The sequence below is a fragment of the Nannochloropsis gaditana genome (assembly GCF_000240725.1).
Source record: "Nannochloropsis gaditana CCMP526 unplaced genomic scaffold scaffold008, whole genome shotgun sequence".
NCBI classification, from domain to species: domain Eukaryota; class Eustigmatophyceae; order Eustigmatales; family Monodopsidaceae; genus Microchloropsis; species Microchloropsis gaditana.
This window is the reverse complement of record NW_005803945.1, coordinates 121,161-133,382: the sequence shown is the minus strand read 5'-3', so window position 1 is coordinate 133,382 and position 12,222 is coordinate 121,161. Positions and strand designations below refer to the sequence as shown.

The 12,222-nt window shown below is 49.0% G+C and overlaps 1 protein-coding gene across 1 annotated transcript; it reads right to left on the bottom strand.

Moving 5' to 3' along the window:
- Positions 1-236: 236 nt before the first annotated feature.
- NGA_2026100 (gdsl-like protein) lies at positions 237-1,363 on the bottom strand (the record flags this gene model as incomplete). The annotated part of the gene is made up of 1 exon (XM_005856301.1): positions 237-1,363. A coding segment is annotated over one exon (1,127 nt), but the record flags the coding sequence as incomplete, so codon positions are not given.
- Positions 1,364-12,222: the final 10,859 nt, after the last annotated feature.

Genomic DNA, 12,222 nt, shown 5'->3' with positions numbered 1-12,222 from the left:
CAGGTTTTTCGACAGCTTGTCCCTTACGACGACCAAAATTCCTCGTCTCGGGAAAGGCATATGCAAAATTGGCACGGTCATCTCCGCCTGCTTTATCTGCCCTGACCGGGGGATAAGGCATGGGATTTGAAGGACACGATCTTGTTATAGCCGATGCATAGGCCTCACGGGTGTGTCGCATGTAAAGTTCTTCTTGCAAAGCCTCCAACCACAGGCCAAGAGCGTCAACCAGAGGACCGATAGCTCTCTCGTTCATGTGCACTCCGTCATTGTGCAGCGCGAGGCCGCGCGCGGCAGAGACTGAGTCCCACTTTAAGACAGACCCACTGACCAGACTGACCCCGCTGTTGAAGCACATGTTGAAGAAATCGGGTTCGAATGCCTTTCGCGGCTTGTCGGCTATTACCTCCTCCAAGTGCCGCTTCATATGCATGTTGAAGTCAAGACAATGCAGGCGGCGTCGAGGGCGAGGAGGCCCCGATGAGGTTAGAGAGGAGCGATGATGGCCTTGCCGAGCTCGCCAATATCGATGACCCTGCTCGTGCTGCCAGTCGTCGGCGTCTCTTTCCTCAGTCTTGCCCCCAGGCCAGCATGTCTTTGGAAGCTCGGAGCTGGACAAAGCCGGCGGAAGAAGAACCCCTGCGCCGGTAGTCACCTCCATTCGTCCATCTGCACCCTTTTTTTCTTGTGTGACGAGATTCTCGACCCCCTTCTCCCTTCGCTTGTGCGTTATTCGCCGCACTGTGGCCCGAATGTCGTCACATACGCTGTCAACCAGCTTGTTCTCGAGGGAGTCGGGGCACTCGGCAATCATCGGGGGAGTCACGCAGCAAATGTCGATGTATGACGAGACCTCGTGCGCATAAATGGTAGCCAGCAGGTCGTGAAGGATCTTGGTGTACTCAGAAAGGAGGGGAAGCTCCCTGAGGAAGGGATTGTAAAGGCGGATTAGAGCCCGAGTCGAGGCATTCAGGTTCGCCAGACAGTCGTTCGTGCCGCCCAATATGACCACACCCACAACGTCCCCGCCAAACGCTTGGAGCAGTGGTATAGTACGACGTCGAATACTTTCCAGTACCTCGCCGTTTCGACCTGCATTTACCAAGCGGAAGGCCGGAAATCTCGCTTGGAGTACCTCCACATAGTTAGCGCCGTACATCCCTTGCGTATGGGAGTCGCCCATGACAAGCACGACTGGTCGACGGACCTTGCAAGGATACAAAGCTGTCGTGCCGTTACGCCACCAATTTCCGCTGCCACCCATGTCTTCCTGGGGGAGCTTGCGGATAGACTTGCCTCGATTGCATTTGCGAATATGTCCCAGCATTTTTGATTTCAGAGAGCTGAGAAGAGGAATAACTTTCCAGGAGGAAAAGATAATATTTAATAAATTTTATGATTATCTTAAAAACTCTCATGAGATGAAAGAGTTTGGTGTAGCGTGGGAACATGTGGGATTATTTAGAAACTACGAGATATATGTCAAACGAGTAAATGCGTTTGAATCTTCATCTCAATGCAAGCTTGAAGTGTGATGATCAAATCGCACAAATGAAAGATAAAGTGTGGCTCGTGGGCACACGAGACAGTCGGAAGCAGATATTCGGTGCGTGGATGGGGATGAAATATGGGCCAAAATAGTTGCGCCATATTACCCGACAGGAAAGAAGAGCAAGCAAGTAGGTAGCACTGAGCAATGATTTCGTAAGAGCCTGAAAACAACGTACCAAGCTCATCTAGCACAAGTGTTTCACAGCCAGTGCAAAGAAAGTTCTTCTCTCCTACTTCCCTCGTAGCACACGCCTTGCCCCGCCATTGGCGATAAGATACTTCTGTCGTGGGTGTCTCAAAACCACTCAAAACCAACGCGAACTTCCCGACTCACGTCACACGACGAATAACAGAGATGGAAAACTGATAGCCGTTTGAGTCTATGTGGGAGTGGGAGATGATGACGACTGGGGTGATGCGTTGGAATGAAGGCTCCTGTCTGGCCACAAGAGATGCGTAAAATCCTTCGCACTGTCGGCCGAACTTACGATGGGGAAGTCAAGTTTAGCCCGTCAGTTTGCCCGGCGTGAACTGCGATCAAACTCAGTCCATGGGATGGAAGATCCTGCAAACGAAGGGACGCCTCAACGACCTTTCGGCGGTACCTGTCAGGCACACCCAATTCGGACCAGCACATTCCACGCCCGGAAGTCAGGCGCTCCAGAGCAGCGGTCGGGTTCCCATGTTCACGAAGGAAGGGACAAAATGCTGACTCGACTTTCTTGTAAGCTTCAAGAGAAGCGGCGCACATTTACCTTTGGCTTCGAAATCGATGAGGACGCTGCCAGGACGCGGGACCGAAAGCATGACCCACCGCTCGAAGATATTGTCCGGGACTTGGGCAGCTGGAACCTTGGCAAAGACGAGCATGTCAAGAAGCGTTCAAAGAAGAAAGAAGGGAGGAAGAGGAGAGACAAGGATCGAGCAGATAAATCCGCGTATCGGAATAATTCAAAACCGAGCGGACACCAGCTGCCAGGCGTCATTCCTCCGTTGTCTCCATCTGACCAGCCATCTATTCACACGTCGGTACAACTACACCCGCAGCCTGTGATAGGTAAGTGTTTTAAGGACATAGTATTTTCCTAAGTGAATTTGTAAAGATCCGTTTTATCTCGATGATGAAAAGCGAATTCCCTTAATCCATTCGCAGATCAAGCTTATAGCCTGTCGAGTACGCCAACTCGCTGTGCTACTGCAGCTCCAATTTCCTTGGATGTCTGAGAGAATTTGAACTTGAAATATTGAACATCACATTTGTGTATGCGTCGTCTCTTTGATGAAATTCACATATCACTTGTTTTCCTTTTACACGTATGTATTCTCCAGAGGGTGTGAACGAGGACGACCCAGAAGTTCCTACTGATCAAGGCTTGTATTTGAGTTTGCAGCCAACACGTGCGAGTCGCCGAGATTCAGAAACCAGTGCCGCGAGCAGGAACAGCAAAAGCAGCAAAATTGACTTTGATGAGCAGGATGCTCGTATCATTCATTTGGACCACTGGGAAGAGGCATCTACAGAGAAGGAAAAACTGCAAAAGCGTTTTGGGCAAGGGACTCGTAATTTAATCGCCATTTCTCGGCGCAATGAGCAGAAGGGTGCACGTGTTATACGGCGCGATAAAGTTGTATGTCCTTTGATGTCTAAAGAGCTCCCCAGTGCGGTTTCCATGAGTAACAAGCCTGTGGCTAATGCCTTCTCGTTCGGATTCGCGTTGTAGATTAGAATTCAAGAGGTCTTGTTACCATGTAGGGGTTGTTGCATCGGACGAAAATATGATAAATGACATTTTTGAAGCGTTGTTTTTTAATTCTATTGGGTAGAGTTTTGGCTCGCTAAACGAGATATTTTTCTTCTTGTGCAAATTTTCTAATCCTGCAATGATGTTACTGTGCATCTTATGCAAATAATTCCGTGGTTGTATTTCACATCCTTTTTCCAATTGTTTATTGTCACGTCGCTTCCAAGAACTCTACCATACGTCCTTAAGTCAATTACTTATGTCTCTTCTATACTCTTTTTTATGGGAATGAAATAACGGAAGAACATCGCTTCGAACAGCTCTGGCATAATTTGAAAGACCAATCACACATGTCTCTTTTGTTTTCACTCATGGAAATGATCTACTGAAGGAAGACACGTAAACGGGAGTTACAGAATGAATGACTTGCGCGTCGGGAATGCTTTCACTCAACACGCCGGAGATACCTTAAATAATAGGATCGATCCTATTTCCTAGATGCATTTTTCGGGACTTTTCGAATTTATCTTTTCCGGTTTAAATACATCTAATCACGGAAAAGGGGTCTATGTAGCTTTGAAACGTTACACATATTCCCTCCCGTTTCACGCTTTCAGTCCGTTAGCCGTTGCCCGTTCACTTTTGTTCCTTGCATTTTCCCCACAAGATACTTACGCTCATACCTCACCGAACTTCTGTATGGTCGTCTTAGCCTTACGAGATATCTATCTTGCCGGGTTGACGAAAGCCCCTTTAAATTGCAGGAAGAAGCATTTTCGGCCTCAAAGAACTCCATTCCGGCATTTGAACCGGGGCGCCACGTAACGGCGCGTAACGGCTCCCTCATCCTCCTAACTTCTATTCAATACTCTTTGTTTGTCAAGTTGTTTCTTGCTTTCACGGTCGTAAGTATGTCTTTCATTTGACCATAATTGGTCACTTATCACCACAAGGCTTGATTTATTTCTAATCGCTCATCAACCTTCGAAGGTGTAACCAATATAATGCCACCAAGCTATGGTGAGGGAGGGATAACCAGGTCTTTATGATCCGTGTCTTATATCTAAGCTGCTCAGTAGGTGTCATCATATATATATGGTAGCCATGAATAATATTGCGCTACGATGAGTATTTGATGAGCAGCTGTTCTCACTCTCTCTGAACTCTTCGATATTGATGCAGGAATTATGATGGAGCTAATCCGTACGAGTGAGTGTGACCTTGCAGATCGAAAGAGTAAGTCTCGATTGGAAAATATAATAGATATAGAACCTTCTTTATCGGCAGCCGTCGTTGGAAACGAACTTGTCGTGTCACAGGTGGAGGCATATGGCTGTCGAGGAATGATTAATTTTGGAGGGAAATGTGCCTCTCCGTGCTTATCAGCGCGTACTTACACGGTCTACTTAATTCGTGTGCGCTGGAAGGGGCGCCAATGGATTGTGCGTCGTCGATTCCGCGAATTTATTGAAATCAATGATCTCATCGTGGACAAAGAATTGCACGCCATATTTCCGCCCCGCTCCTTGTGGGCCAAAGGTACGTGGTGTATTTTCTTATTATATATCGATATGAAGGCGTAAAATTGTTCGATACAATCCTATCAAGCATTTTCTCTGCAATCGTTGTAAAGCTTGAGATTTACTTAACTAGTTGCTTCTATGCCGTGCATAGTAGCAATATTATCATCTGTATGTTTATATTTTATTTATGTTTCGTCTATATTTGACAGCTGGACTGGCTTGTGTTCTGGAGACTCGCCAGAGCCGGCTTGCCTACTACATCAACGAACTAGCACATAAAGTGGTTAACGAACCCCGCAAGCGAGATATTCTTGATTTTTTTCAGGCCGTGGATAGCTCCAACTGTGAACTAGAAACTGTCTCCCTTTCTTTTTCGCACGACGAGAAGGGAGAGCGAGGAAGCTCTGTCGAAGCAGGAATGCGCACAGATGTGAGAATACAGGCTCCGGCAGCTGGCATTTTTCTGCTCGGAACTAGCGATCACTTTTTTCTACCTGCATCGTTTCCCGCTCAAGAAAAGGCAGCTCTTGATCGTCTAATGTTGACCCTCAAGAAAGGAATATGTGTTATAAAGGTAAGCGAAGGATTACCGTCACTTGCTCCGTAGGGACTGATTTTTGACTGGCAGGTCACTACCACTTTTTGGCGGACTCCGACTCTAGATTATACATTACTCAAATTGTTGATTTTTGAATGTATGATTCTAATCATTTCGATCAAATCAATTCATATTTCGGAAAGCACGGCCGTCGTGGGGTACCCAAAAAAAGACTCATTTTTTGCAATGAGGACTGTACACGCCTTTACTGGGCGTCAGATCGCAACCAGGGCAAGCACAGAAACCTATCTTCCCTTGCTATTACCGACTTGAGAGATGTGCGGAAAAGTACGGCTCCTGATCCCGAGCACCCCGGTCTGTTGGGCACTGCAACTTTACGTCGTCGTTGTTCCTCCGCGATTCTTCCTGTACTTCTCGCGACGGCAGGTAATCATCACGGTCAACAACCCATTCCACGTGCTTTTTCGCTTATAACAACTGCACGCTCGTTAGACCTGGAGGCCTTGACTGCAGAAGAATTCACATTACTAGTTGACGGCTTCCGTGCCGCCCTGCGCCATAATGTGAGTGGACAATTGATTCTACGAGGGGAAGGGGAGTACGGGACGCCTCAAAACTACAGAAATTAAATCTGTACAAAGGAAATGGACATTGGCGTCGAAAGAGGAAAAGAAAAGCCTTGTCTTAGAAAACGTTGGTTTAAGTATATATGAGCGCACCTGCCGTGAGCTGACATCCACAGGCTATAAGCTCACATTGATGAGTGCATCCAACTCACCCCAGACCCGAAAGCTGCATCGTGAGATCCACGTCTGAGAAGCTGAGTCCATCGGCGTGCATCCTGCTCGCTATCAACAGCCAATATCATGTCTTTCTCCCCACCATCTGGACGAGAGACGGATAGAGTCAATGAGCCTCCCCCTTCGTCGTTCACGCTCATGTTTTGGAGGCTTGTCTCATCCTCTCGTTCTGGCAGTCGTTGAGAACGGCCTCCAGGCTCCACGTGCCTGACCTGATTCATGTTGAACCCAAGATTTCCCTGGAGTAGAGGTATACGATACCGACCGGTAATTTTTATGGAATAATTTCAAAGTAAGAGTGAAGTGAACGAAAGAACACGTACCACAACGCACTGCGGGGTTACAAGCAAGCCAAAAGACTGCGGAGTGACCACAAGAAGCCTGGGCTCATTCACCGGCTTGCCCGCTTCCTCTATGACATCCACCCAGCCCACGGCTGAACTGTATTGGGTGTAGAGGGACTTAAGTGAAACAGATCTTTTACCAGTACAGCATTCCAGGTTCCCGTGGTCATGTTGCTCTTCTCCCGTACCTCCTGTTATTGTAAAATGTGAGATCTCCCCAGACGGTGCACAACCTGGGAGGCCCTTCTGCGGCTTGCATCCCCCCGTTCGTATCCTTTCCTTGTGCTGCTATGGCTTGCGGGGTAGGCGGTGATGACAGAAAGCTCACGGAATGAGGTGGAGAAAGCCTACCTCGACACTCTGATGCCTCTGTGTCGCCCGTGCGGCGAAGCGTCGGAGATCCTTTCCTGCGACGAAGCGGAAAATTAGAGGGGGATCGCGGGGATGTCCTCCCAGGCATAAGGCGAAGCTCTGTGGGCCGTAAGGTTGCCGTCACTTCGGCCACTGGGTAGTATACAGTTCCGATAGGCACATCCTGGAGGAGGACTGTGATGCTAAGTGTGGAAGTGGTCGTGATTGAAGGGAGGATGATGATATCGGATTCTCCACCAAAGTTGGCTTGCCCGGGCCTGAGGGGGAAGCGAGGCGGGGTGCGGACGGGAGGAGCATCGGGGACGAGGCCCTGGTGCGGCTTCTCGCGCAAAACACACACTTCTGCTTGTATTCGAGCGGTTGACGCGAAAGCGCCTTGTACCGTAATAGAGTGCAAAACAAGTCGGCATGGTCGACCCAGATGACTGTGAAAGGTACAAGTGACGTTCAAGTTTCTTTAGGATCCTGATATCGAAGATACTACCATTGAAATTTGCGGACACCCTAGCTTGCTCTTACCCCGCGCTTTCTAGCAGACTTTGACGCCGTGCCATTTTGTACTTATTGTACTGCTCTTGTAGATTCCAAAAAAAACTGTTGTCTCGGCCTTCTGTTGAGCTTACACTGCTCCCATCAGACAAATTTGACCGCGGGGATAAGGGCAATGGGGAAGATGTTGCGGCGCGTCCCGAGAAAATGAGAGAATCGGCCGTAGAGGACGGTGGACTCGTGCTCACCGATACAGCTATCGTCGGCGCTAGGTCAGAAAACCATGGAGTTGAATTTGTGCTGTCCACACCGATAGCTGGCGACGCCAGGTGCAATGCCTGCGCGGGCGCGGCTGTCACAGGAAGAGGTGGAGATGCACTTTGAGCTGGCAATATATTCGATTCAACTCGTCCATGTCCAGCTATTGCCACTTCCTTTTGGGCGTTCCTCCTTGGTGAGGTAGATCGCACTGTGTTCGTCGTTGAACTCAAATTTCCCATTGTTCCAAAATTTGTGTCTGCGCCTTGACACCAAGAAGACTTGCTGTCGCCGTCCTCCCAACGCGTTCTTGAAGCAATCCCTGAGACTGAAAAAGGCCTTAAAATTGCTACGGGAAAGATGAAAGAAGATTGGAGACGGCCTCGAGTTAGCGCGTTACGATTAATTGCAACAATGTCCTCATGTAGGCGATATCGCGGTCAAGAAAAGTTAAAAATCGGTTGTCGAGTCGCCCACAAGCCAGCCGTTGAGGCGACGGGGGGCCGGAGCGCGGAGACCTACTAATTGGGGAAGCTCACTGAGGCTCATTTTGGTCCTGTTTTCGTCACTGCGATGTACAAGATGATTAATTGAAGGGACTCTAGTGGAAGGGCACGTTTTTCAAATCATCTATTGGTGGGTTTCTGAGAATTTCAACGTAAGGCCCCAGAGGTCAAAGCAACCAGACAACGGCATGACGTGAGTTTCAAAGCCCATTTCCCAATATTCGATCAACCTAATTTTTCACAAGAATAGCACCTGACAGGATCCACTTGAATCATGTGTGATGCTGATGTCGGCGAAAATGTTAAAAATTGCGCTGAAGGCGGCCCGAGCCACGTCCTTAAATCGGTCTCTTCCCACGTCAAGGAAGGCCAACGAAAGGCATCAACATCCCCTGTTAGGCCAGATGCTTCAAGAAGTGAAAATTGCGTCGACGGAAAATCACACGCCAATTTTGATATCGGTAGAAGTGGGACACATGTTGAAAAGCCGAATGCTAGTATAGATAGTGTTCCTGATAAGGACCAGCACAGCGTGGGAATTCTTTTTTTAGCTCACGATGGAGTGACGAATCCCCTATTATGGGAAAAATGGCGAGCAAGTGATAAAGTAAGTCATGTGTTTAAGACACGGGTTTACCTTTTACGAATACAATGGTGTTTCGCTCGATGAGGCAGGGCGACATGGGACCCGCAGTTCGGGTAGTCCCATACAGCGTGACGTGAACACTACCATCCTCTTTTTAACTCATTAGTATACACAATTGAGAAGTGCTACGGAAGAACTAGCTCTCAGTTCCGATGACTCTGCATAATCGACATTTTGACCTTTTCTGTGGCCGTTACACACAGGTATTTGCGTCTCGTATTCGCTTCTTCGTCTTCCGCAACACAAAAATCAGCCATCCCAGCTTCTTTACAACTAAGTATGACTTAAAACTTCGGCTTCGCACAAAATGGTGCTCGTCAAGTATCGTGCATGCAACTATTATATCTCTTCAGGCGGTGCTTGAAGGAGATACATCGGTGGGCATGATATACATCGTATCCGGGTATGACATACCCATTCAGCCACCGTCTGCCCTCTTTACAACTCGATCTGTGATAACAGAGGGAGTGTTCAAGAATGTAGTACCTTTTAGGAGCGTAATAGCCTTCACGCCCGGAGAAGACATGGACTTGAAAGGTATGGAGCCGGAAGGTAATGATTTCACGATTTTCATGGTTACAGAGTCCGAGTCTTTTCCCCTCGATTTCATCGCTCACAAGCCATACATTTTGACATACAGAAGCGTCTGGGTGGGGCAAACGGAATGAGAAACTGCGGCAAAGCGCTGTGAGTCATGTGCAATGGTGTGGATTGACCCGGGGCCACGCCCGCTTGATTGTTGCGTACCCGGACCTCAAGCAGCTCTTCAAACTCGGCAACAAAATATCCAGCGCTTGCTGTCCGGATGAATGGGTCCTAGGGACGGCTCTCTTGCTCCAGTTGCGGTGCCAGGCACCTCCTACAAAAGCAAACAAGTGTGGAACAAACGGGCACGATGATGGAAAGGAATACCGGCGTGGAGCGGAAGGCGTCAGGCATAGTCCGAGAGAGGCGGACGTACCCACCACTACGGCCTCAGATACAAGTATTCCCAATCCATCCGGGTGTTTGGAGTCGTTCGATGTGATAGACTGGCCGATTACGGATCAATACCGGAGTGGGCGGCAGGCGCAGTCGCCTCTTCTCTGGGAAGATATGGAGGCTACCTCGCACAAGGTCTTGTGGGCGCCGCCTAGGACCTATCGGTCATTTACTCTGGCGACAGTGATTGAGCGCGTTTCTCGTCAAGAAGGAAATCTCTTTTCCGCAAAGTGGGTCCGTTGAAGGAGGCAGAGATCGGGGCTTTGCTCCGACTTATCACGGACGTTGAACGCGCCACAGCTCCTCTCGCTCCTTGCTCAGCACGGGTGTCAGGGTATGCCACAAAAATCAAAGAACAAAGGTCAACTGACATTGCAGTGGCGCCCAACTCGGAAATCCACTCCTGCGTGACCGACTCGGAGGATGGGAACGACGACACGAGTGCAAGTGGCATACCTGCCACGCCGCTCGCCAGGCCCCGCCGTATTTCTTCGAGGTTGGTCGCCTCCCTGGGCCACCGTGTGAGAGAGATGTTCAACAGGAAGAAAGGGTGCCGGGAAGGACTAAGTGGCACGAGCTGCTGTGAGGACTGTCGCTCAAGGTAGGAGGAAAGCCGACGCGTTTCGATGCGATAGATGACGCGTGAGGCCGTAGGAAAGCTCAGACCATCAATTGGGTGTTGATGGCTTAGCAAATGTCCCACTTGTCTACTCAAACTTGATGTAACCGAAAATCTAGATAAATGAAGGATGTGCCACCAAATTGTTCTAATGCACACATTCAAATTTTGTCGCGACACGCTAATCGCTTAGGCTCTCTACATATCATCGTAATAGTCAATGTGCACCCCACTCTTAAAGTCGTTCTTAGTCAAGATACGAAGGCATTTAGAAGCCGATTCCTCCGGCCTCACAAGCCAGCCCTCTCTGAAGGCCTTCTCTGACCACTCACGCGTCGGCGGATGGATCGATTCGCTCTCTCGCAACTCTATCTGCATATCTGTGTCGAGAGGGCCAGGTGCATAGTTGAGAGTTTTTAAGTGCGCATACATTCCGCCTGCCATCGAACCTTCCCCCCGCGCACTTCCTTCTCCCTGGTGCTCCTGTGCGACCACTTGCAGAAACATGTCTCTCGCAGCTTTGCCCGCGCAGTACACACCCCACGAATGAAAAGGTTGAATGGCAGCCATTGAGGAAATGTTGATGATGAATAAAGCAGGAACTTTCTTTGAAGGCGAAGGTAAGGTGCAAAAACGGCGAAGGAAGAGGGAAGTTATCAAGATTGACGATGTCACGTTCAGATCCAAAGACTGACGCAGGGCCGGCAAGTCAGTGCAAAGATCTTTCGCATACGCTATTGGTCCCACTGATCCTGCGTTATTGAAAAGGTAGACTTTGCCATACTTATGCATTGTCATTGCTGTCGATTCTTGCTCTGCAGAAAATTCGTCAACGGTGGCAAAAATTCTAGCAAAATTGGGCTCCAACGTCTCTAGGTTTCCCAAATCAAAAGGCCATGTCCATACATGTACACCAATTTTACTTTGGTCTGATAAAGATACCTCAATATCACGTTTTACTGCCGTGAGTGCCTCCGCGTTTCGTGCAATAAGATGCATGTCCACAGCAGGGCCCCATTTGCGGGCAGCTTCAAGGGCTAAGCATCTTCCAAAACCACGGCTTGCACCCGTAATAAACACCAGGAACCGAGTGCCTGATGTCGCAAACATTATGAAGAGGATCTTGAGGCCTCTGGTGTTTGGTTATAGAGATTACTGGTGAATTAAAGCCAACCTACATAATGGAAGGGGATACCGAAAGGGAGGGGAGGTTAAAGGTAAAGAAAGAGCAGCTCGACGTCCCCAACGTCCTCTTTGCGGAGCGTTTCCATTACACGCCGCCCTTCTTACACACGTTAGTATCATAAATAATCAGTGTTTTCCCATAGACCTAGGTAAAGCTCACGTCTTAATTGGAGAAAGAATACAGTCTTCGTATCGCACGATCGCCTCGCTTTTTTGTGACATGAGGTGCAGCCTCCTCCGTTCGTCGTGTTGCTGTCTTCTTTTGTCTGCCGTGGTGCTTTGCCGCGGATGGATATCAGCAAATGGTAAGTCCAGGCCTGTATCTGATCTTCGTATGCCCTTTGCTGACAGCTTTTTTCCCGCCCGTCACAGCAGAGGTGGCCATCGTGGCCTCCCCAGAAGCCGCCGGCATCACGCAGGTTGCTCGTATGGTAATGGAGGTCAGGGGAGGATTGAAGCCTGCAAGAGGTTCCAAGGGGAAAAACAATGGTAAAAAGATATCAAACGGGAATAATGCGGGGAAAAAACTCGGTCCAAAGGCACCGCCGCCTGTACATGTGGACGACGACGACGACGACGACGACGAGCAGGAGGAGGAGTGGGGCTCGGAAGAAGATGAAGATTGGATGGAGGAGGAGGAGGAGTTC